At 34.6% G+C, this 26525-nt stretch overlaps 1 protein-coding gene across 1 annotated transcript; it reads left to right on the top strand.

Moving 5' to 3' along the window:
- The first annotated feature begins 264 nt into the window (after positions 1 to 264).
- Positions 265 to 26525, top strand: LOC127181551 (uncharacterized). Its single transcript, XM_051136326.1, has 19 exons — positions 265 to 402; positions 727 to 855; positions 1393 to 1440; positions 1557 to 1628; positions 1772 to 1843; positions 1943 to 2100; positions 2204 to 2316; positions 2542 to 2734; positions 6633 to 6861; positions 8736 to 8835; positions 9392 to 9765; positions 9871 to 10435; positions 10623 to 10926; positions 21740 to 21848; positions 22218 to 22307; positions 22947 to 23018; positions 23112 to 23263; positions 23749 to 23861; positions 25404 to 26525. Exons 1-19 carry the CDS (start codon positions 327 to 329, stop codon positions 25591 to 25593), a joined length of 3159 nt encoding a protein of 1052 aa, XP_050992283.1. The 5' UTR covers positions 265 to 326; the 3' UTR covers positions 25594 to 26525.

Genomic DNA, 26525 nt, shown 5'->3' with positions numbered 1-26525 from the left:
AAAATAAATTTGACACAGATGAATCATCTACCATACTATTATGATTTTTTGTTGCAACTACTGCAACTACAAATACATTAAAAAAAAAAGTCAAAATGCTCAAACAGCTCTGAATGGCTGTCAAATAAATTAGTATTTAAAGACATGGCATAAACCGCTGCAACAAAATCTAAAATCTACATTTTATTATACCTTATATTTGTTATTCAGACCCATAACTTCCTGTCTGTATTAATAATGATGACTTTATGTGACTTCCTTATTCTCAACAATCTCAAGCTCTAGTCTCATAGTGCACATCTTCTGTCTCATTAGATATCACAGAAATGGATTCAATGTATGAAAATTCTAGTTTCATACTTTCAACAGTTGCTTCAGATGTAAAATGCTCTCAATACAAAGGTAAGGCTTGAATATCATCAGCGTGCACTCATTTCGATTTTAATGATTTAGGACTGGTTTTCTCATGTTCATAGAACAAAAATATTTTAATATTAAAATTAAATCATATTTGTAAATTTAATCATTCAAATTATAATATCAGTACATTTAAAACACAGTACATAAAACCACACATGGCATGTATTCAGAGTCAATAATGAAGGTAGATTTCAACTAAGAGAAATGAGACAAATACAAATTCAGGAAAAGTTCTGGACAGAAATAATACACCGATTCAAAGGCTCAGAGATTACTTAATTTTTATCGTCAAATTTATAACCACAGGTAACTCCACCGAAATGCAAGAAAATGAGAGAGAGGTTTATCTCCCTAAGTGGACTAAAGTTCTCCTGATTGTTTTTGCTGTCTGTCTGCTTTTTGCTCTTGGAGGTCTCTGTATTATGGGGATACTGTGTGAGTATAACTGATATTTTTATTAATATAGATACAGATACACAGTACCAAGAAAAAGTATGTTAACCCATTGGAATTGGATGAGTTTCATACATTAATTGGTCATGAAATGTCATCTGATCTTTACTAAAGTCACAATAGACAAACAAAATATGCTTAAGCTGACAATACACAAACAATTATAATCTTTCATGTCTTTATTTAACACATTTCAGTAACATTAATAGTGCTGTGGAACAAATAAGTACATTTCTTCTGAAAAATCCAGGATCTGCAGTTTGTTTTTCAGTGTGAAAACAGTCACTGTTGTAAATTATTCAAATATGCGGAATATGCTGAAAACCAAAAACTGCAGAACCTGGGGGATTTTTCAGAAGAATAGTGGCTAGTTTAACTGCCCAAGATAAAACAAGATACTCGCGAACAACTCATGAAACAACTTATGTGAGTGTGTGTGTGTGCATGTTGTTAGCTTAAGCAGATTGTGTTTGTCTGGCATTGTAGATATATCACTACTACTGTTTTGTCTTTAATCAGATGTCCATGTTTCAATGCAATTGTCTGCACAGAAAACTAACAACACAAGTGAGTATAACATTTTTATGCATCCAATAAACAAGTTTCATAAACAGTGTTTCAAGATAAAGAATTTGTCTGCTTGCTTTTGTTTTCCGTATTCTTTATAACTTTTTCTATACCAGTCATGACAAGACAGCTTGAGGAACTTACAACCAATTACACCAGAGTTAGAGAACAACTCAACATCAATAACAGTGAGTTATGTTAGCTTCAGACTCATGCACACCTACTAGGACAAAGTGCACTAATTCTGGCTTTGACTGAACTCAAGTCAGTCTTTTGAACACATTTCTCCAACTACTTGATTTATTTTTCTTAATAACTGTTTCTGAACCAGTCATGGTGAGAAAGTCTGAGGAACTTAAGGCCAACTACACCAAAGTTAGAGAACAACTGTCCTTTTATGAAGGTGAGTTGTCGGTACTTTAGACCCTTTTCTTTTCTTTTCTTTTTCCCAAAAGCATCATGAACTAAACAAAGGATCATTTTTGTATGCTTTTTATTTCAGCCTTTAAAGCTCAGTCTTTGAACTGTGACATGACCTCAACAACTTTTAAAGGAAAGTTGTACTTCTTCAGCTGTGATAAACTGAACTGGCTATGCAGTCGTGCTTTCTGTGTCTCAAAAGGAGCTGATCTGGTCACCATAACCAGCCAAACAGAACAGGTAAGAAAATTTTAAGTTGGATGTATGTTAAATCAAAGAATTATATGTTTGACCTGTTTAAATCACAATATTCAGAAACAGCTTTGCATTATTTTTCTAACAGAGGTTTCTGCTTTCTAAAATTAAAGACTGGAACTGGATTGGCCTCAATGATCTGGAAACTGAAGGACACTGGGTTTGGGTGAATAACCAAACTCTCAATGAAACTGGAGTACAGTAAGAACTCTGATTACAATTATTTGTATTAATCAGTGTAACAAAAATACATAAAAAAAAAAAATCACATTCATCATTATCATTCATCAAGATCATAGATTAACTGGGTCATTTAAATCTTTGCATAATGGCATAATGACATGTTTAAAAAAACAGTATGGCTTTCTCCAAAATTGCAGTATGAATATTGTTTTTTACTCTGATTGCCTGTTTCTGCTGTTGAAGGTTTTGGCACAAGAGGACATCTGAGAAAAGTGAACCTGATAACTGGAAAGAAGACGATCACACTGGAGAAAACTGTGCAATTGTGAAAAATGATGTCAACTATTTAGACAGATGGTTTGATGTTTCTTGCAATTATCAGATGAAGTTTATCTGTGAAAAGAAATATCAGTTTGCCTCTGTCACTGATGCTAATTAAAGGGGATAGTTGACCTATTCATCTTCGGAACACAATTAAGATTTCTGATGAAATCCAAGAGCTTTCTGACCCTGTAGACAGCAACGCAACTGAAACATTCAAGGCCCAGAAAGGTAACAAGGACATTAATTAAAAAAGTCCATGTGTCACGGGTCTGGTCCTTCTCTGGTTTGTGTTGTGATTTGGCAAACCCGTTCATAGGATATCATTACTACACTCCGACGAACACGAGTCAGCGAGCCCAATTCCCCAATATAGGCCAGGACACAGCGTTTTCGTTGACATATTTAATGAAAGGTGAAATAACACATCCATTTACTAATGTTTCACTGCAGACATAAGGCATCCACAGCGTGCATTTCTCATTGCAACTGCTTTGTTGCGTCATCTTCCGTCAAACTGAACATTTTTGTCTGCAGCTCCCAAACAAACCACATGGGGGCTCCCTTAAAACATGGAATTACTAGCTGCCCCTGAACTCAGGGGGATTCACATCAACCTATTTACAATTCTGTTCCCTTACACGTCACATTAGTGGTTCAACCGTAGTTTTATGAAGCTATGAGAATACTTTTTGTGTGCAAATAAAACAAAAATACGCCATAAACACACATGCGCTGCGCCTTGTTTACAAACAGAGGAAGTCTTAGGGTACTCTCATAAATGGCGGCCGACCCCAAAGAGAAGAAATTGTTGAATAAAGTTATTTATTTATTTTACCCCCCCTTCACTTGCTGTCTGTAGAGGGTCAGAAAGCTTTCGGATTTTATCAAAAATATCTCAATTTGTTTTCTGAAGATGAACGAAGGTCTTACGGGCTTGGAATGACATAAGGGTGAGTAAATAATGACAGAAGTTTTCATTTCTGGGTAAACTATCCTTTCTATGAGGTCTATTTTGTACATGGACAAAAAGCAAGGCTTAGCTGGATTTGATTACTCATGTCAGATTAAAAATGTGATTATTTTTTCCAGTGATTATTATTATTATCATCATCTATCATTATGTAATCGTTATTATGTAATTATTTTACAATACCAGACTACATGCTAATACAAAAGCATTTTGTTTTCATGCCTCACACATCACTCATTTTGCAGTCAACTGAAGTGCTTTGGTATCACATATGAAACTGCTGTGCACTCAAAAACTATTTTGGCTAAATGCAAAATGTATACATTTTTAATTGCACTTGTCTATTCATTTGGATTGCACAGTTTTTCTAAACGTTATGCATATTTGTCAGTTATGCACAACACTTTCTGCACTTAAAAAAAATGTAGTTGATTTTATTTAAATAGTTATTTTGAAAACATATTTAAATTGCAAATCTGTTCATTGTGAAAATTTTAGGACAATTTATTCAGTTATAAAGTACAAACATGGTTAAATGGATAACAGTGGAACAAGCAATATGTAGTGTTTGACACTGAAACAAATTGGATTTCCTGATGATAAATATAAACATTTTAGTATATTTAAAACACAATCAGATTATCAGGACTATTACAGAAAGAACTATATATATATATATATATATATATATGTGTGTGTGTGTGTGTGTGTGTGTGTGTGTATGTATGTATGTATTTATCATCAATAAAGCTGTAGAGGCTGCATTAGTGACCTCTTGTGGAGAAAAAAGGAGAGAAATAGAAAGTAACAGAACATATATTTATGTATATAATATGTATGTGTGTGTGTGTACTTGTTTTTGCTACATTGTGGGGACCAAATGTCCCCACAAGGACAGTAAAACCTGAAATTTTTGACATTGTGGGGACTGGCTTGAGGTCCCCATGGGTACAAAAGCTTATAAATCATACAGAATGAGTTTTTTTTTTTTTTTTTGAGAAAGTAAAAATGCAGAAAGTTTTCTGTAAGGGTTAGGTTTAGGGGTAGGGTTAGGGTAAGGGGATAGAAAATACAGTGTGGAGAGTATAAAAACCATTGCACCTATGGAGAGTCCCCACAAGGATAATAAACCAGACTGTCTGTGTTTGTGTGTGTGTGTGTGTGTACTTGTTTTTGCTACATAGTGGGGACCAAATGTCCCCACAATGATAGTAAAACCTGAAATTTTTGACATTGTGGGGACCGGCCTGCGGTCCCCACAATGTTAAAAAATGATTAAAAATAGTAAATGATGTTTATCTGAAAGTGTAACGATGCAAACATGTTTTCTGTGAGGGCTAGGTTTAGGGTTAGGGTTGGGTTAGGGGATAGACAATATCGTTTGGTCAGTACAAAATCTATAGAAGTCTATGGAAAGTCCCCACAATTCACAAAAACAAACATGTTGTGTGTGTGTGTGTGTTCTGTTACTTTCTATTTCCATCCTTTTTTTTTCTCCACAAGAGGTCACTAATGCATCGTCCTCTACGGCTTTATTGATGATTAGACTTAATGATTAATAAATGACTAAATGTAATTTAGTATTGTTATTTTATTTTAATGTTATTTGTATTGGTTTGATTGGGTCACACATCTGAAGGATGAAAACAGGGAATGAGTGAGATGAGTCAAGAGTAATGCTGCAGAAATAGATCTCTGTGGTCTTTATAAGCCCTTATTGGATGTCACCAAAAAAAAAAAAAAAAAAAAAAAAACAGAAGAAAGAAAGAAAAGAAAAGAAAGAAAGAAAAAAGAAAATCTGCTTAAGTTTTAATCCACTTTAATCTTTTGACAGCCTTGTCATAATACATAATTTTAAAATCATCATTTAAAGTTTTAACAAAACAAAATTAGCAACTACATCAGCACATTTAAAGAAAATAAGCAAAATTAAATGATTCCCCTGCAACCAACTTCAGTACAAAAAAGTTGTGACTAACAAGAAGTATGATAAGAGATGTATGTCATACTAGAATCTAAGAGAAAACAAAGATACAAAATCTATCAGTTGCTATCCTGAGGTATCAAAGGCAGCATACTTCACACTTCTAAAAACAAAAGTAGAGATCAGATGTGTACTTCAGTAGTTGGTGCAGGTTTTGAGGTTTCAAGAATGAACTTGAGTAAAACAGTCAATTCACATTATCAGCTTTCTGGACCAGTTCCACAGTTTCATTAAAAAGCTCCAATTCAGAAGAATGATTTGTTCATTACTGATAGGGTGAGAGGGGTCTGTGATGATGTTTCCTGCCTGTTTCTTCACTCTGGAGTTGTACAAGTCCTGAAGGTTAGATAGGTGCACACCAGTGATCCTTTCTGCTGTCCTAACAGTCTGCTGCAGTCTTATTATCTGATTTTCTCCACAAGAAGTCACTAATGCAGCCTCTACAGCCATATTGATTGATAAAGTGCTTGTTTCTTAAGTTACTCATTTGTACAGTAAGTTGATATTTAAGATACAAAAGCCTTTAGTGTCTAAGCTCTGACCTCAGAGGCATCAAACTCTTTCAAATTTTAAGAGCCTACAAACTTATTCTGACACTGGTAAAGTATATTATAATATGGTGATTATATACAGCGGGGTAAATAAGTATTTGACACAGCATTTTTATCAGTAAGGGGATTTCTAAGTGGGCTATTGACACAAAATTTCCACCAGATGTAGCCATCAAGCCAAATATTGAATTCATACAAAGAAATCAGAACATTTAAGTATACAAGTTGAGTCATAATAAATAAAGTGAAATGACACAGGGAATAAGTATTGAACACATGAAGATGACAAGGTGCAAAATGGCATAGAAAGCCAGTAGATCACCTGAAATCTGTCAATATTGAGAGAGAAACCCTGCCCCCTATCAGTACTAATTGATATCAGCTGCTTTAGTCCTAATTGATGGCCTATAAAGGCTTCATTACCCAGGAGGCACACAGGAAAGACTTCATGATGGGTAAAAGCAAAGAACTCTCCCAAGATCTTCATAATCTTATCGTTGAATAGCATTCTGATGGGAATGATTATAGGTGCATTTCCAGAATGCTGAATGTTCCTGTGAGTACTGTGGGGGCCATTATCCGAAAATGGAAAGAGCATCAGTTCACCATAAACCGGCCACGATCAGGTGCTCCACGTAAGAAACCTGTCCGAGGAGTCCAAAGAATAATCAGGAGAGTTCTCCAAGAGCCAAGAACCACTCAGGCAGAACTTCAGGAAGACCTTGCATCAGCAGGTACTGTTGTTTCAAAGAAAACTATAAGCAATGCACTGAACCGCCATGGCATCCATGCACGCTCACCATGCAAGACTCCATTGCTGAACAAAAAGCATGTTGAGGCTTGGTTAAAGTTTGCGAAACAGCATTTGGAGAAGCCTGTGGATTTTTTTTTGTGGATTTCACTTTATTTATTATGACTCAACTTGTATACTTAAATGTTCTGGTTTCTTTGTATGAATTCAATATTTGGGTTGATGGTTACATCTGGTGGAAATTTTGTGTCAATAGCCCACTTAGAAATCCCCAGTCTGAGGTCCTGAGCACTCTGGAGAAGGTTTTCGTCCAGGATATCCCTGTACTTGGCCGCATTCATCTTTCCCTCGATTGCAACCAGTCGTCCTGTCCCTGCAGCTGAAAAACACCCCCACAGCATGATGCTGCCACCACCATGCTTCACTGTTGGGACTGTTTTGGACAGGTGATGAGCAGTACCTGGTTTTCTCCACACATACTGCTTAGAATTAAGGCCAAAAAGTTCTATCTTGGTCTCATCAGACCAGAGAATCTTATTTCTCACCATCTTGGAGTCCTTCATGCGGGCTTTCATGTGTCTTGCACTGAGGAGGCTTCCGTCGGGCCTCTCTGCCATAAAGCCTCGACTGGTGGAGGGCTGCAGTGATGGTTGACTTTCTACAACTTTCTCCCATCTCCCGACTGCATCTCTGGAGCTCAGCCACAGTGATCTTTGGGTTCTTCTTTACCTCTCTCACCAAGGCTCTTCTCCCCCGATAGCTCAGTTTGGCCGGACGGCCAGCTCTAGGAAGGGTTCTGGTCGTCCCAAACGTCTTCCATTTAAGGATTATGGAGGCCACTGTGCTCTTAGGAACCTTAAGTGCAGCAGAAATTTTTTTGTAACCTTGGCCAGATCTGTGCCTTGCCACAATTCTGTCTCTGAGCTCTTCAGGCAGTTCCTTTGACCTCATGATTCTCATTTGCTCTGACATGCACTGTGAGCTGTAAAGTCTTATATAGACAGGTCTTTGGCTTTCCTAATGAAGTCCAATCAGTATAATCAAACACAGCTGGACTCAAATGAAGGTGCAGAACCATCTCAAGGATGATCAGAAGAAATGGACAGCACCTGAGTTCAATATATGAGTGTCACAGTAAAGGGTCTGAATACTTAGGGCCATGTGATATTTCAGTTTTTCTTTTTTAATAAATCTGCAAAAATGTCAACAATTCTGTGTTTTTCTGTCAATATGGGGTGCTGTGTGTACATTAATGAGGGAAAAAAATGAACTTAAATGATTTTAGCAAATGGCTGCAATATAACAAAGAGTGAAAAATTTAAGAAGGTCTGAATACTTTCCGTACCCACTGTGTATATATATATATATATATATATATATATATCTTTATATATATATATAATTTCTTTTTTTTTTTTTTTTTATATATATTTATATAATGATTGCAAAAATAGAATAGAACTACTTCTACTGAACTACTGAATGGCTGTCAATTGTGAATATGGTCTATTATTAATAGTGTAGTTTCAACACCTACCAGCAAGATTATTGGACCTTACTGACCAGCTAAACCCTGACAACTCCTGTCCGTACAATTAAGTGCAATATGGGATTGTCCTGTCCATACGTGATACAATGCTGCTTGAAATTATGCTGAAACTATGGTACTTTAGGAAGTGGCAAAATCTTCTGCAGCAAAATCGAAATGCTGAATATTAGGGCTTATATAGCAATAGACAGTCAATGAGGTTTTAAAACAGAGTCTACAATTTATCTCTACTGTGATGTTTTACCACCATCCTCATTCATTCCTCTTGGAGAACACAAATACATTTAATTATTATTCCTTATTTTCAGAGACCATCACATATTCAAACGTGCAGTTTATAGATATTCTAGAGGTCTTAACAGAGGACCCAAGAACCGGGGACCCGACCCGGGACCCGTACGGGTTCGGGTCCATATTTTAAATGGTCAGCCGGGTCCGGATCGGGTCCCAATCTATTACTTCGGGTCTCGGGTCTGTTTAACATTGTGTGTAATACCCGAGTCGATCGGGAACACTGCACCCGCCAGTAATCACTGTCAGTCAGCACTTTGCGCGTGTTTTGTAATATGTAATTTGTATTTTTTTTTATTTGTATTTGTAATTAGGATGATAAAAGTGTAAGCGGTGGAAAAAAAAAATCGTAAAAAACGTGTGACCTCAGCAGCCAGAAGCAGAGCGCGGGCGGACGGTGATCATGGATTCCTTCATGAGTGATGTGAAAAAAAAAAAAAAGCTGAGACAAAATGAATATAAAGAGGTAAAACCCAGCGGCACATCTTCTGTCTGGGCCCCCTTCATGCAAATTGTGGACAAAGACAACAATAAAGTAAACGCAGTTAAATGTATTAGGTGATGCGTTGTTAAAGTTTGATTCGGCAAAAACAGGCACGTCGCATCTTTTGAAACACACAAGGTCCTGTGGGAAAAATGTCATGACGCAAACTTTGATGGCGTCATTTATCAGACTGGGAGTCGTTCCAAAAAAAGCTAAGGATGCCATTGCGGAAAAATGCACAAAAGTGTGTGCGAAGGATTTAAGGGCCTTTAGCATGTTTGAAACACCCACGTTCATTGAGCTGGCTCAAACAATATTGGACACGGGATCAACACATGGCCGGTGTAATGTGAAGGACCTACTTCCATCTGGTGTGACGTTATCCCGTTTCACACAAAAGAAATATGAAAGTCTCACGGCAGAGCTCCTCCCAACAATTAAGAAAGCCATAGCTGAGGGGCTGGCATGTGGAGCATCCACAGATATGTGGACAGATGACCACAGAAAGGTCAGTTACAACTGCATCACACTGCATTACATAGATGATAACTGGGAGTTTAATAGTAGGATCATATGTACATGTACATTTCCACCTGGGGCAAAGAAAACTGCCTTAAATCTAAAGACAAAACTGCTCAAGCAACTGGGTTAATTTGGTTTGACCCCAGATAAGATTGACAGACTGGTGTTTGTCAGTGACCAAGCTGCAAATGTGCAGGCAGCACTCTCCCAATGGGTGCACAAAAGCTGTTTAGCACACATACTGAATACCGTGCTAAAGCACACTTTTAAGAAGTCTAATGAAGGTGATGAAGAAGAAGATGGAAATGAGGAAGAACTGCAACAAGTAAGAGCCTGCATTGAGCAATGCAAGACCCTGACAACATTTTTCAAACACTCTGGATTACAACTTAGACTCAAGCAGTCTTTGAAACAAGAATGTGAAACAAGATGGAACACTAAACTGGAGATGGTCAAATATGTGCTTAATGCATTTGTTGACATTCAGTCCATTCTGTTTGAACGAGGAGAGATGCATCGCATGAGTCACATTTCCAAAGACATTCTTCAGATGCTGATCCATTTCCTGCAGCCTTTCAAGGAGGCAACTGAAGAGCTCAGTGGATCAAAATATTGTACAATAAACTTGGTGGCCCTCTGGAAATCCACTCTCCTTACCCATTGCCAGTTGTCCCAAGATGATCCACTGCCACTTAGGATAATGAAACATAGGTGAGATGTAATCTTCCTCTTCTAATTACTAACACATTGCCTGTATATGTAACTGTGCTTAGTAAAAATTAGTTGTGGTTATTATTCTTCTTTTTCTTTAACTGATTCACTGTTTGCTGCAGTTAGACCTATTAGGTGTTGTTTGATTTGGATTATTTAATTATTTCTGTTCTGTTTTATTTAATAGGTGCATGGGACTTATTTCTGAACGGATTGTTTTGGGACACCACGAAAAGCTCGGTGTGCTGCTCTGGCCAAAATTCAAGCAGCTTTGGATGTTCACCCCAGAAGAGAAAAAGGAAATATATGAAAGTGCATGTAGAGAGTTGGCCAGCCTCCCTAAAAGAGCTGCTACAACTGAGGTGAATGCCCAACAAAACCAAGTAGAAGATACAGAGATGGCTAGGTCAGTACCACCACCAGGACCAGTGCCACTCTTTAGCCAGTGGCCGGACATAGAGAATGCTGAACTGGACACAGGACTTGACGAAGTAGAACAATATTTGCAGCACAAGCCCACAATGGAAAACGATAGAGACATTCTCAGTTTTTGGAAACATAACCAAAATATGTTTCCATCAATGGCACGACTGGCAAGAAAAATACTTTGTGTGCCTGCATCCAGTGTGAGCTGCGAATCGGCCTTTAACATCTGTGGTCGCACATTGGAGAATCGTCGGACCTGCCTCAGCACTGCTAGTGTAAATGCTTTGCTGTTTCTAAACAGTAACATGTCAACATAAAATGAAAGCAGCCCTACACCTCTAAGCACCACTTTATTAGAGAGAAAAACACACTTAGAGAGCTAAAGAAAAAAATGTTTTTATTTATATTTATTTATTTTGTTCATTTATTATTATTACTTTTTTTGCACATCATATTTAGTATTTAAAAAAATGTAAACTCTGTTATCATTTACTCACCCTTTAATATTTAATTTCTATTTTTTCTGTAAATTTTCGCTCCATAGGGGCAATGCTTCAAGAATACACTGAAATAAAAATATGCTAAATATTAACAGATTACTTGTAAGGGCAATTGAATGCAAATTGATTGCACACTGCAGTGACTGAATAGCTGAAAAAGATCTATGGTTGCTACGTTTTAAAGCCTGTATCACTCTGCACTCTGTTTACTTAAAGGTGGTCTTTTACTGTATGTTTGTATGTTTGTTAAGTTCAGATTTATCATTAAATGCTTTGTTGACATAGCCTACATGTAGGCAGCAGGGAGTCAGATGATTATTTTCTATATAAAATGTATTTCTGTATTTTATTTTATGTTCTGTGTTTTTCTTGTACTCAGTTCTGTTGTTTTTAGTAGGCTACTGATGATTTACGAAAGTGAAATTGTAAAATTTCCTGTTCCTACTGTGTATAACAGTAAAAATATGTTGGAAAAATACACTTTCCACAGAATAAGCTGTTTAAGTTATCATGCTGTCTCATGTGAATTCATCCTTTACGTTTTATAAGATGACCACTAGGTGTATCTCTAAGCATATGTTTTGTACCTGTCATTGAACGCACGAAGTGTAACGCACTTCTTGTTCTGTGCCTTTTTTGCCAATAAAAAAATTGTTCCGCGTCTTTATTACAGCCAACAAAAAGTATCATTATTGTAGTTCAAAAAGGTAAACGTAACAGTCAAAGTTTGAGAGCACCAGGAGAAGTTGCCATGCAGGCAACCGCAAACGGCCGCGTCATTTTACTAAGGCAGTACATTTAAGGCATTTCTCGGGTCTGCACGGGTTCGGGTCCCACTTTCAAATAAAATACGGTCCGGGTCGGTTCCGTGCAGCACATTTACGGGTCTCTTCGGGTTCGGGTACAAATTTTTAGACCCGTGAAGACCTCTAATTCTAGATAGTTATTCTGGCTCATAACCTCGTAACTTCCTATCTGATTAATAAGAATGACACTTTATATGACTTGCTTATTCTTAACAATCTGCAGCAGCACTCAAGTCTCATAGGGCACGTCTTCTGTAAGGCTCATGAAATGGATGCAATCTATGCAAATTCTAGTTTCATACTTTCTACAGTTGCTTCAAATGAAGAACGCTCACAGTTCAAAGGTAAGGCTGGGATATTATCAGTATGCACTAAAATTTCTAGCACTGTAGTAATTTTTTTTTTTTTTTTTTAATTGGTTCTCCCAAAAATTCACAATTTGGCAGATGCTTTTGTCATGTGACTTACAATGCATTTATGCTATTTTAGCCAATTTATGCATACCTAATAACTGAATGCTGTCAACACCTTTATTTACGTAAATATATAAAAATCTCAAGCAGTAGGGAATTTTGCTACCAACAACACTCATCAATATAAGTTGTAAATAATCTGTCAAAAGCATATTTAGACATTTGATAATTTGCTTAAAACAGCGATGTGTGAACTGGTGTGAGTTGCCATTTGACTTCCTGTGTGTGTTTGTGTTTTCATGATGCTGTGAAGCCTTTCAAAAAACGTGATATATTTTTTCTTTATGTGTGTCACAATAGAATGTTAGAGAGCCTAGTTTTCACAAGAATTTTATCTCAGTTACTGTTGTGTAATATTCTGAGCCAGATACGCAAATGCTTGTGTTTTTCTAGCAATGGTCTGAAACCCTTCAAATGCTTACTGTAATGTTAGGTTAATTTAGGTTAATTTACATTTGTGAATTCTGTCCTTCAGTCTAAATTATCAGTACTGTTTCTCACAGCTTTTGGGTAACAATGATCATAAAACCACACAGGTATACATTCAGCCAAGAATCATCTATGATGAAGGTAGATTTTAACTGAAACTTTAAACTGTGTTTTCAGTAAAAGTTGTGGTAAGTTGTCACATACTGCTGAAAATGTGTTTTGTTAAAAATTATTTTACAGAACTGAAGCAATTATAAATACAGGAATAGTTCCAGAAAGAAATGCTATACTGATTTAAATGTTCAGAAATAATTTCATTAAATCATCTCGTCAAATTTCTATCAAAGGTAACTCCACTGATGAGCAAGAAAGTGAGATGAAAGTTTGTCCACCTAAACGGACCAAAGTTCTTCTGATTGTTTTTGCCGTCTGTCTGGTTTTTGCTCTTGGAGGTCTCTGTATTCTGGGCACACTGTGTGAGTATACCTCAAATACACAATATAGTGGACACACACACACACACACACACAATAAATATATCAGTGTGACATCACAGCTACTGCTTATGTTTTGTCTTTAATCAGATATCAGTGTTTCAATGCAACTGTCTGGACTATGACTAACTGTGTTTGTGTTTATCTTTTTGTTTTTCCTTTTTTATTCATAACTGTTTCTGTACCACTCATGGTGACAAAGATAGAGGAACTTAATACCAAGTACACCACAGTTAGAGAAAAACTGTCCTTTTATGAAGGGGAGTTATTTCTCTTTAAGACCCATGACATGATCAGACACACAATTTCTGCACATTGAACCAAAATTTGATTAATGTTAAGAATGTCATGATCTAACAAAATGGATAATATTCATATGCCTTTTTTGTTCTGCATTTATAGCTCAGACGTTCACATGTGACGTGAATTTGGCAGTGCAAAAGTTGTACCTCTTTAGTGTAAGAAGACTAACCTGGTCAGACAGCCATGCTTTCTGTGTTTCAAAAGGAGCCAGTTTGGTCACCATAACCAGCCGAACAGAACAGGTGAAAAAATGTATAGTAACTACTGTTTGATGTGCAACAAATCAAAAAAACTTTAGTATGTTTGACTTGTTTCACAATACTTAGAAACAGAATTACACAATTTGATTTGTGAAAAGTGAAAAGTAGAATATATCAAAAAATAAAAAAAAATAAAAAAAAAATAAATAAATAAATAATAATAATAATAATTCACATATCCCTAAAGAATTTGAAGCTTTATATAATTATTATATATGTGCATTTTTTTTTCTATTAGAGGATTCTGCTTTCTAAAATTAAAGAATGGCACTGGATTGGTCTCAATGATCTGGAAACTGAGGGACACTGGGTTTGGGTGAATAACCAAACTCTCAGTGAAACTGGAGTACAGTAAGAACTCTGTCTGCAACTATTTGTTATTCAATGTAACAAAAATAAACAATTTCATCATAATTATTAAAGTACTCAAACATTAAAAACTTTGCAGTAAAGTCATAATTTACAAAAGCTACAAATATAGTTTTCTACAAAATATTATTGAAGGATGAAAATTGCTTTTACCATAATCACCTGTTTCTGCTTTTGAAGATTTTGGTACAAGAGGAAATCTAAGAAAAGTGAACCTGATAACTCCAAAAAAGTGAATCCCAAAGGACAAAACTGTGCAGTTATGAAGAATTTTGTCTACCGTTTAGACAGTTGGTTTGATGTTTCTTGCAAGAATCAGCGGAGGTTTATCTGTGAAAAGAAATATTAATTTACTTTCATCAGTGGTGCTAATTGATGAGGTCTATTTTCTATATGCACAGAAATCAAGGCTATTTTGGATTTGCTTTCTCATGTCAGATTAAAAATGCTAGGGTTTTTTTCCTCCAGTAATTTACAGTTTTTCTCAATTGATTTGAGACATTTCTCCAAACTCAGGTCACTGTTCTCAAAACTGTTAACACAGTGAGCTGAATATTTTGTAATTGTCCTAAACAGTTTTCATTCATTTCATACAAATTACAAATCATGCAAATAATTTTATCAAAGCATTGTGCACAAAACTCTAAAATGTTTTCAAAATAGTTAATGCAACCAACCAATACTTTAAAATATCTGAAAAAAGGTTTTACACAAATCACAAACATTTATGTACCATTTGTCCAAACACAACAAACAAAACTCTGTCATGTTTCATTCTATCAAATGAACATACTATATTTTTGACTGGCCCTAAACTGATAACTATTCAATTAATCAGACACTCAACACTGGAAATGCAGTTTTCCTAATTGTTTACACATTTGCATATTTTACATCGCAATTGCTTGGGGTGTGATTTTTTTTTTTCAATTCAAACAGTCACAACAGTTCAATTTATATTACACTATTTACACATTTAACCCAACCCCTGCCCCTAAACCTAACCATTTGTCAACAAAACACAAGATATAACAGGCAGATACAACCATATTCATAATTCATTCAAAAGTATTAATATTCCAAGGGTTCCGAAGCAAAACGATTGATCTGTGTGAAGAATAGATGCGATGGCCGTCTCCGTCCGCCGTCCTGTGTGCTGCACTGCAGTCTGTCTGTGCACAAATTCAAAAAATGCTGCCAGAAGAAGCAAGCCTTTGTTGTGAAATGCTATCGGCTCTTGAGTGTCTTGTGACTGTTTGTGTCATGCTGTTGTGAAATGCCATTGGCTCTTATGTGTCTCGTGACCGATTGCGTCATGCTAATGTTTGGGAGTATCTTTCTGAATGAGATGTTTCAACTATTAAAACCTTCCGTTATTCGAATAAAGATAACGTACGGCTTCAGAAGACTCGGAATGCAACAGGACTTGTTTGTAATGCTTTTATACTGCTTGTTTATGGTCAGTTTTTTGCAATAAATACCTGTGACTGTACTTATATTTGCCTGTTGCGTGTTTTATATTGTTCAGAAGTGGGTAGGTTTCGGGTAGGGGTGGGGTTAGGTACTCCAATGAAGTATACATTTATATAAAATAATTTTTACAAATGCATGCAAACTATTAAATTAAGACAAACAACTCAAAAAAATGGAGGACGCTGGCAGAACTTGATTTTACCAAATACAACATGTTCCTGGATCAACATTTTTGTTGACCCTGGAACAACATTGTGATTAACCAATCAGATTTGAAAAAACAATTTATAGTTTTTGTGAAGTTTAGGCTTACAATCAGTGTTTGGTGGTTGTACATCAATGTCATTCATCTATCATTTCCACTGATTTTAGGGATTACTCATGGGTAAGTTTGGTGTAGGGATGTGGTCGAGATTAAAATTTTGGATTAAAATGTTGTTCCAGGGTCAAGAAAATATGTTGATTTCAACAAAATATAAAGATTTTTAGTCATCCTGGGACAACTTCTGTCTTTTACTGTGAATGTCCACTCATGTTTCTAAACTGAAGTTTGAGATCATTGAGGTGGACAATCAAGATAATTTGGAATGGAAGAGGAACATTATTGGCATAGTGGTCCAGAACAATTTTACCAGCCACAAAGAAAGAGGCCTGTAGAGATATCAAGACAGGAGCTTATCAAGCATGGATTCAAACTTCTTACATTGTTTTCTCCTGTGATGCAAGCGCAGCACATATTTAGTGTAGACAAAATGCAATGCAGATCTAAATGAAAAGCAAGATCAATAATTCAGGACAATTCATATTTACAGCAAACACACAAAAATACTAGTATTTTCAAAAAGTCATATATGCTGTAAAAGACTGATCTGTATATTGCATCAGAGAAAAGTCTCAGATCGATTGAGAAAAACTGTAACTTAAGCTCTATTATTATTATGCTAATATAAAATAACCTCACAAATCACTCACCTTGCAGTTAACTGAAGTGCTTTGGTATCATATATATAACTGCTGTGCACTCCAAAATGTAAGTTGTATATATTTTTGAATTGCACATTCCTATTTATTTGGATTACACAGTTTGAATAAACTTAACATTATGCATATTTGTAAGTGAAACATAATGACTTTCTGCACTCAAAAAATCATGGCATAGTTTATTATTAATGAATTGCGTCTATTTGATTTATTTAAATAATCATATTTTCAAGTCCTCTGAAGCCATACAATACAGTACTGGGCAAAAGTCTTAGGCCACTAGTATTTTCACCAGCTAAAAATGGTTTAAAGTAAGTTATTTCTATGTTTTGCTGTAGTGTGTCAGTAAAAAATATCGGTTTACATTTCCAAACATTCTGTTTGCCATTAATTGTAATAATCTAGTGAGATTTTTGTTTGCACAGGCAGTCTGACAACAGCCAGTGCTGCACACAGAGATCTGATCTCATCATCATCCAATCTGTCTCTGGAATGACATGAAGAAACAGAATAACTGAAACAGACTAAATCCAGAAGAACTATTTCAACATCTCCAGGATGTTTCAAGTAAGCTACCTGCAAAGCTACCTGAAAAACTCTGCACAAGTGCACCTAGGGCAAAGCTACTTTAAATGCAAAGGATGGTCACATCAAATGCTTATTTATTTTTCATTTTAATAGAAGTTCATTGATAAAGAAAATCTATTTATGACATTATTTTTGACAGCATCATTTTTGACAGCTCATTTTATGTGCATTTTGGAGATGTTGCCACAGTTCTTCTGGATTTAGTCTCTCTCCGTTTTTTCTGTTTCTTAAGACAGACTGGATTGAATGTTGGCGAGATCAGATCTCTGTTTGCACAAGGAGTCTGACAACAGCCTGTGCTCCATACAAAAATCTCACTGGATTATTATAATTAATGGCAAAATGAATGTTTAGAAATGTAAACTGATATTTCCTACTGACACACTACAGCAAAAGACTGACTTTAACTGACTTTAAATCATTTTTTAGCTGATGAAAATACTAGTGGCCTAAGACTTTTGCACAGTACTGTAGGTTTGTGTGAGAAACTGAATGGAACTGAACTGATGATAATCAGATTATTTTGTATTTTTACTTTTTTTTGTCACTTTGTATTTCTCTCTTTCTTTCTTCACTAATGCAGCATTCTCTACAGCTTTATAGACAATAAATTGATTGTAAAGTTTCTCATTTGTAAGTTGCTTTAATGATAAATAAATAAGTGTAATTTAGTAATGTTATATTATAACTGTCTGATATTGGTTTGACTGGGTGACACATCTGAAAGGGTGAAAATAGGAAAAGACTTGCAGAAACAAACGAATGAAAAAAACCCCACCAAACACTCCATTAAAAAAAAAAACCCTCATGTTGACTGAAAAAAACTTTTCATGTTCATGTTTTTATTATACTTTATTATGTTATCACATTTTGATAAAATATCATAAAGGTAATTTATTGATGTGATTAGTTAAAATGGCATGCACTGATAATTCATTCTGCAGATTCTGGATGAAAGAAAAAGATAATAAAATCAGAGAGCCTGTTAACTTGCATAGACTGTGCTGTTCACCCATTAGGAGAAACTGAATTCTAGATAGATGTTCACTGTTTGGAACAGAAATGAATTGTGTGTCAACTTAAAGATGCTGCAGCTGTGTAATTCATCACTCGTGAATAATTCAATCACAAGATAAAATTCGGTCATATACTCATGTCTTCTCAACTAACTTTTGTTGAACAAAATCAGCTGCACTGTAAAAAATAAAAACACAATTTGTTGAGTCAGCTTAAAATAATTTGTTATCCTGCTGCCTTAAAATTTTAAGTTCAGTCAAAATAAGACTAAAATAAGTTTAGTCAACTTGAAATGTTAAATTGTACTAAGTAACAACTTAGATAATTGTGTCTAATAAACTTATCAGATGGGTAAGTAACCCAGCTGCCTTAAAATTTTAAGTTGATTCAACTCAAATATCTAAGGTGTCACTTAGTATAATTTAACATTTCAAGCTGAATAATTTTTTTTTGAGTTGACTGAACTTAAAATTTTAAGGCAGTCAGGTTACAAATTATTTTAAGTTGACTCAACAAATTGTTTTTTACAATGTGTGGAGAATGTACTAATCTCTTGTCAATACACACTACCAGTCATTATTTGGCATAATTATGATTTTTTTTAAAGAAGTCCTTTATGCTCACCAAGGCTACAATCATTTGATCAAAAATACATGGAAAGCTGTAATATTGTGAAATATTACAATCTAAAAATACCCTTTTGTCAAAAAATAATTGTGAAATATTATTTCTGAAGGATCATGTGACAGAGTATATGCTGAAAAAATGACAGTTTAAAATATGTTCAAATTGAAAACCGTTATTTTAGATTTCTCACAATATTACTGGTTTTACTGTATGTTTGATTAAATAAATGCAGTCTTGGGAAGCACAAGAGACTTATTTTTATTTTTAACATGCTTGCTGTAATAAAGGCTGATAGTTTGAGAGCCCTGATCATGAGGCTAACTGAATAATTTATTGTCTAACAGAAAAAGTATTGCATATACCACATCCGGTGGGAATTACAAATACACTTCTTCAGCTGAATAGTGTAAAAATCAAACGTCACAAAGAACATGTTAAATAATTGAATATGAATTGTTTAATCTGTTTGGCCTGTTGATGGCACTAGTAGCATATTCTGTCATAAAAAGCCATTTAAACCCTGGGTTTAGTTCTGACTGTAAGCCCATGCTGCTGGTAAAGGTCATAACACCAATTCTGTGGGCAAAAAAGAATTGCTGTGTAATATATATTTATTTTCACAGTATATGGATAAGGTGTGATACATTAGTATTTGATACACATTGAACAAACATGATCGTTAAAGGAATTAGTATCAAACATTACACAGTGTATTTCACAAACACTGAAAAACAGTGCTGGAGTAACTTAGCATTCATGGCAGGAATTGTATGGCATTCATTTTATAAGTTAATATAAGTGAGTGAAATCTTTGCCTTATGCAAACACTGATATCAATGACTGAAAGTAAAGAAAATATATATTTTCCGAGTTTTAAGCACCACAATTAAGCATGAAGGCATACTGAAGGCAGAAACTATATAAGAAGCACAAAAAATTATTTTGAAGCGCTCAGTACACAAAGAATAATTCTAATTCTAAGAATATTAAACCCTTAACAAGAAAACAAGTCTGATGCACACAAGAACCAGAGCAATCACTGTATAGTATAAATGCAAGGAAAAGTAATATATGCATTAAAGTAATATATATATATATATATATACGTGTGTGTGTGTGTGTGTAAAAAAAGAACCAACTGCAGTTTAGCATGTACATTTGAATATCACTGCTGTTTTGAATAGTAAACGTTCTAATAGGTCAATGTTAAAAGTTACATTTCTTAAAAAGTACAAAAGTGAACTAATCCTAGTCAATATGAAACGTGTTTATATCATATATTTCCCCCAGCATTCTAAAGATACTTTTATAGAACAAACTTTTAACAGAAAATCTTTTATAACTGTAGCTCACTTTCCGAGTTCTGAGTTTGAGGTTTTGTGACTTCCTGCATGTTTCCACAGTATCTATTGCTACAGCTAGAGATGCACACAAGTGCAGTGCTGCTAAATAGTGACAACAGCATCATACACCTTCAGCATCAGTATGTATGTGCAATTAATGATACATAGCCCATTTTACATACAAGCAAATATATGTCTGTTTAAATGTAAATGGACGTGTTTTCAAGTTGCATATTGGCAGTTAAATACTGATTAAAATGTTGACATTGTGCTTGTAAATGCTGGGATTCAGTTATCACATTTTATCACATCCTCTGCTTCATTTTGTACCCTACTTATTTTTTCATTTTCCTGTCAGTAGAAATGACTGTTATTACTGTACTAATATGTCTGTGGCTTTTGTACTTCCAGTAAACAACCATAAAATGAATTCAGACTATGAAAATGTTGTTTACTTGCCTTCAGCTACAGCTTCAGGTGGCAAATGCTCTCAATACAGAGGTAAGACATTATTGACATGTTTCAGAAGGTTCTTTTTGTTGTTGTTGTTGTTTGTTTAAATGATACCATGAGTTCAGAAAGGTGAACACTTTTCTGAGAGAAATTAAAAGTAAAATTTAAGAGAGTAGTTATGCGGAACATATTAGTCGTATAACTATGCATTGATATGGACTAATGTAGTGCATTGATGCAACAAATTAATAAATAAATAATAATAACAATAAAATATATTTAAGATTTTTTTTTGTGCTTTTACAAAGAAAGTCCTTAAACTCTTAAAAAACTCTTAAAAGAGACAGCTGAAAGACTTGTCTGAAAGATATCAAATTGTCTCTGAGTTGTCATCAAATAGTTTTTAGACATCTCTAGAAATGTATAGAGAGTTCAATTAAATTCCAGGTTTCAGAGAGTTTAATTAAATGTTCATATTATATTTTGGTTGCATTTGTGAGTTAATAAAAAAGAAAACTGCTTTGTGTAAAACTGGCACACTGAATCTTATCAAAATGTAATCATATCAATGCATATTTTGATCTGCAAATAGTGCACAGCTATAGCTAAGAGAATGCATGTCCGAACATATGACGAATGTCCAATTTACACCCCTAGAACCTATTCAGAAATATGTCACTGACACCCCAAAAATCAGGAAATGAAAAGTTACTTGTTTGGGACACTTTATTACTTTAACACTTAATTTCTGATCCTAGGTAACTCCACAGAAATGGGCCAAATGGGCCAAAATGGACTAAAGTTATTCTGATTGTTCTGGGTTTCTCTCTTGTTTTTGCTCTTGGAGGTCTCTGTGCTTTGTTGATGGTTTGTGAGTATAACCGATGCTATACCAAATGACTTCATTACTTAAATACAATTAACTGTTTTAAATTGTATTGAATTGTGATGAGTATGTTCTTATAACTCACTCATATCACTGCAGTGTTGATTTACACTGTACATGTAGCCATCTAAAAATAAGAAAATTAGATGTTTCAAAGCAGCATTTCTTTTACAGAACCAAAAGCTAAAACATAAGTTTATACTTAAAACAAACATTCATGTTTGCTGCCTTTTGCTGAATTTTTTTAAAATCAAGTTTAATCAATTAAACATTTACATGTGTAACATCAAGTTCATAATGAGATTAAAAAAAAAAAACAGCTTGACACCACTGCTGCTGTTTTGTCTTATTCAGATAAAAACACGCTTGCCAATTTTGAATCACTGAACAAGAAGCACGTTATGGTTTCAATGCAACTGTCAGCTCAAGAGAAGAACGGCACAGGTGAGAAAACTGTTTCATAAATGATAAAGCACATTTGTGACTTTTTTTTTATTATCAGTATGTTCACTGACATACAAAATAAATAATGTAAACACTGTGTGAAATAGGCCATATTTAATTATTAATGTTTTCTACCATTATTTCATTACTCAGTTCAGAGATGATGGAGGAGGGAATTTGCTTTTTACTCTTCTTTACAAAACTGTCCACAGTCGTTAAGATTCCTGCTAAAGGGGTTCCCATCATTTCCTCTTTTTGGGAGTCTGACAAGTAACTCATTTCACAGATCATCTGTACTAACCACTGCTGAACACAACTATTACTACACTGATATACAACCTAGATTATAGACCATGAAAAGACAAATAAAAGATAATCACATTGTTTTTTTCCCCCTCACTACACAAAAGATATTAACCATTATTAAAATAGGTGTTCACATTATTTAGTTTAACCCCTGTAAGTAATTTTATCTACCTTTTCCCTTTGTTTCTGAAAGATATAGTGAGCAAATTATAGTGGAACCTAAAAACTAATTACAACATTTGACATTTTAAAATGCCCCAGCCTTTGAGTCCTTTTTCGTCCTAAATGGCTGCTTGTTTCTCCTTTACTTTTTAATTGTCTTTTTTTAATCAGCCATGAAGAAAGAGTTTAATGATCTTACAGCCAGATACAACTCACTTAAAGAAAGGCTGTCCTTTTTTAAAGGTGAGTGTCAGTTTGCATGTTTAGTCTGAACTTTATGATCAAAATGCTGAAAGATTTAATTACACTTTTTTAATTATTGTTCATTATTCACAGCTCAGTCTTGTAATCTGTCTGTGGATGGCTGGATAGCTTGCCGTGGAAAGCTGTATTTATTCAGCTCTGATAAACTGAACTGGTCAAGAAGTCGAGAGGTGTGTGTTTCTAAAGGAGCCGATCTAGTCACCATAACCAGCCAAACAGAACAGGCAAGTCAGATAAATAATTAATTAATTTTTGATGTAAGCATTATGTTAAGAAAGATAATTAGTATTATTACAGTAATGGTATTGATGAGTATGTATGCAACCAGTCTACACAAAGTGAACACAAATGTAAAATCATCAAACAACCTGCTTGAACGATGAAACCGCAAGAGGAAAAAAAGCAAATACACCAAGTGATCAAGAAACCTGCAAAAATAAACATCAAAGCACTTCTAAACAGACTAAAGAGTATATCATGGCCAAAACCGCAAAGTGTTTCTTTACATCCAAACTCTTTCTTAATCCCCACTGTTTAATCTACAGTACCAAGGAAAAATAAATAACAAACCCCTGCACAGCACACACTTTAGCTTTAAATTCACATATACCCAACACATTTACTATACTAACTGTCTTTCATATATGTATGTGGAAAAATAGACCTGTCAAAAGGCATAAAATAACCAAACCAAACTTTATCCTTTTAGGATGTTCTGGTCTCTAAAATTAAACAGACGCATTGGATTGGTCTCAATGATCTGGAAACTGAGGGACGCTGGGTTTGGGTGAATAACCAAACTCTCACTGAAACTAAAGTACAGTAAGAACTCTGCTTGTGTGATTTTTTTTTTATTTTTTTATTTCATTTTATTATTATTATTATTATTATAGGCTATATGTTGATCAGTGTAGTTTTACTGACAAAAGGCTGAGAAACAACCAAAAATGCATTAATCATCTAAAAAACTGAGATGATAACCTAAACTAATTTGTTTCTAAGGCCTTGTTGACACATGGTAGGCTATTAAGATGCGCTTTGGTCGACTGGATGACAAGTAGGTTAGCAAGACACATTCCTGTTCACACATAGTGTTTTAATTCGTCTCTTCTGTCAACTTTCGACCACTTGTGTCCTGATTTCTTTTGAGGAGAGGGTCTTTAGGCAGTGTATGTGGGCTTTTTTTTTAATATTTCAGTCTAATATTATGAAATAAGCTTGCACAATTTACAGTTATTTTTAAAACGTTTACTGCATGGATTAAAAAAAAAACAAAAAAAAAAAAAACTGCTGCACATATTAGTCAAAATTGCACTGAGAGAAACAAACAAAAAAAAAACAAGAAAAAAGAAAGCTATTCTCAGCACATCTGTTAAATCATTTACATTTTACCAGTATTTAAACTGTAAAAGCATAGTACAAAATTATATATACAATTATAAAATAAATTGTAATACTACAATTATAAGTAAGGGATCATGTACATCCAGGACATTTAAGGGATGTGGTGCAGACATAGCACTTAATACACAACATTTCACCACATAAATAATTATAATAAAAGATATTGATGAAACTGAAACTGAGACTATAAGATGAAACTGTTTTAAAATCGTACCAGTTTGTTAGTTATCTTATAATCAATTACAGTGTACAAAACAATCGTTGCAGCAGCTGCGCTTGTATGAAACGCGAGAGCGAGTCTGTGATGCCAGGATGACATATTTAAATAAATACAATGTACAAATATTTATATAACTGTACACATAATATTGAATTGAGTTTTAATATATTAAAAAGCTGTTTCCAGCAAGTGAATAGTGCCGTTACCCGGATGAGCCTGTGTTTTTACCAGTTATATCAGGGAATAACATACCTTGTGACTGACCAAACAGAATCGAGTATTCCTCATGTTTATATTATAAACAACATATGCCTAAACATCCAGAAATGCTAAAAATTATATGTTATGTGCACAAGATGCTCCAGCGCGATCACAGATACTGTCCTCATTACAGTGAAAATATAGGCTATATATAGTCATTTTTGGTCATAAAAATAGGAGTATGCGCAAACTCAATTAATTAATTTAATTAAACAGCTCATTATGTGCTGCTCTGAATTTTCTAAACACACCGGTGTAAAATGTTAAAATATTGTCAGGCTATTCTTTGTTTTTTGGAAGCTGTTGACAAAATCCACTTAAAAATCAAAAATCTGATGAGGCATGTAAACTAAACTAAACTAAACTAAACTAAAACAGGTCTTAATACCAGGTGTAAACGGGCTAATTTTTTGCAAGGACGAAATGTGTTCTGAATCAGAATCAGAATCAACACAGATTTGTTGGTTTGTGTCTTAAAGGTTCTGGTTCAGTGAGAAGCAGAGGGAACCTGATAACTGGAGTAAACAGGATCCGTCTGGAGAGAACTGTGCCAGTCTGGGAGATGACAATGGCAACTTTCAATCTTGGTTTGATGCTTCTTGTAAAAAAAAGAAAAAGTTTATCTGTGAAAAGAAATATCGGTTTACCCCCATCAGTGACAGCAATTAAAAGATCTGTTTATATGTGCGCACAAAACAAGGCTCTTTTGGATTTGCTTACTCGTGTCATACAAATGTTGTATTTTTCCTCCAGTGAATTTAAAAAATCTCATGTGAATAAACAGCGCTAGCACCATTTCAAAATGATCAAATTCTGTTTTGCGTCTAAAATAAAAGCTCATTAGGCCTAACCTTTAAGGATCTTATAAGACTTGTGTGCTATAATGTATAATGTAAATGTAATGTGCGCTACAGCTATTTCCTTAAGCAAAAAAGTAGGTTTTTGTGAGAAACAGGATGCAATTTAATTACTGATTGTTTTGTATTTTGTTCCATTTTTGTTATAGATTATATATATTGTTGTATTTTGTGTATAATTATGTAATTTTTGCCTGTTCTGTCACTTTTAATTTTCGTCGCAAGAAGTCACTAATGCAGCTCTATTGATATTAAATTGCTTGTGAAGTTCTTAATTTGTAAGTCGCTTTAATGATAAAAAGAGTGTAATAAATAACTAAATGTAAGAAAAGCCTTGTAGAAAGTGGGTTAGTGACACAGGAAATGCTGCAGAAATTGATCTGTCGCTAATCTTTATATTCAGTTTTGCTACAAAATTTTTTGTCTGTATTAATAAGAATGACACTTCATGTGACTTCCTTATTCTAAGCAATCTCAAGCCGCACTCAAGTCTCAGCAGATGCGTCTTCTGTCAGGCTCATAAAATGGATTCCGACTAAAATTCTGGTTTCCTATTTTTAACAACTGATATCATCAGTATGCAATTTCTATTCTAAAGATTTTGCACTGTAGTAATTGTGCTTTCTTACATTCATCCAACAATTACACATTTAGCAGTTGCTTTTGTCTAAAGTGACTAATATTGCATTCAGGTGGGTTTTGCACCTTATTTTTTTCTTTTTTTAATAAAATCATGTGAACAGA

This window comes from Labeo rohita, chromosome 19 (assembly GCF_022985175.1).
Source record: "Labeo rohita strain BAU-BD-2019 chromosome 19, IGBB_LRoh.1.0, whole genome shotgun sequence".
Lineage (NCBI taxonomy): Eukaryota > Metazoa > Chordata > Actinopteri > Cypriniformes > Cyprinidae > Labeo > Labeo rohita.
Note: the sequence above shows the minus strand (reverse complement) of the source record. Positions and strands in the feature narration are given on the sequence as shown.

Coding starts and splice junctions, on each gene's coding strand:
- LOC127181551 (XM_051136326.1), top strand. CDS start 327: ATGGATTCAATGTATGAAAATTCTAGTTTCATACTTTCAACAGTTGCT. Junction 1,441..1,556: donor ACAGAAAACTAACAACACAA/GTGAGTATAACA, acceptor TTTCTATACCAG/TCATGACAAGACAGCTTGAG. Junction 23,019..23,111: donor AAGGCTGTCCTTTTTTAAAG/GTGAGTGTCAGT, acceptor CATTATTCACAG/CTCAGTCTTGTAATCTGTCT.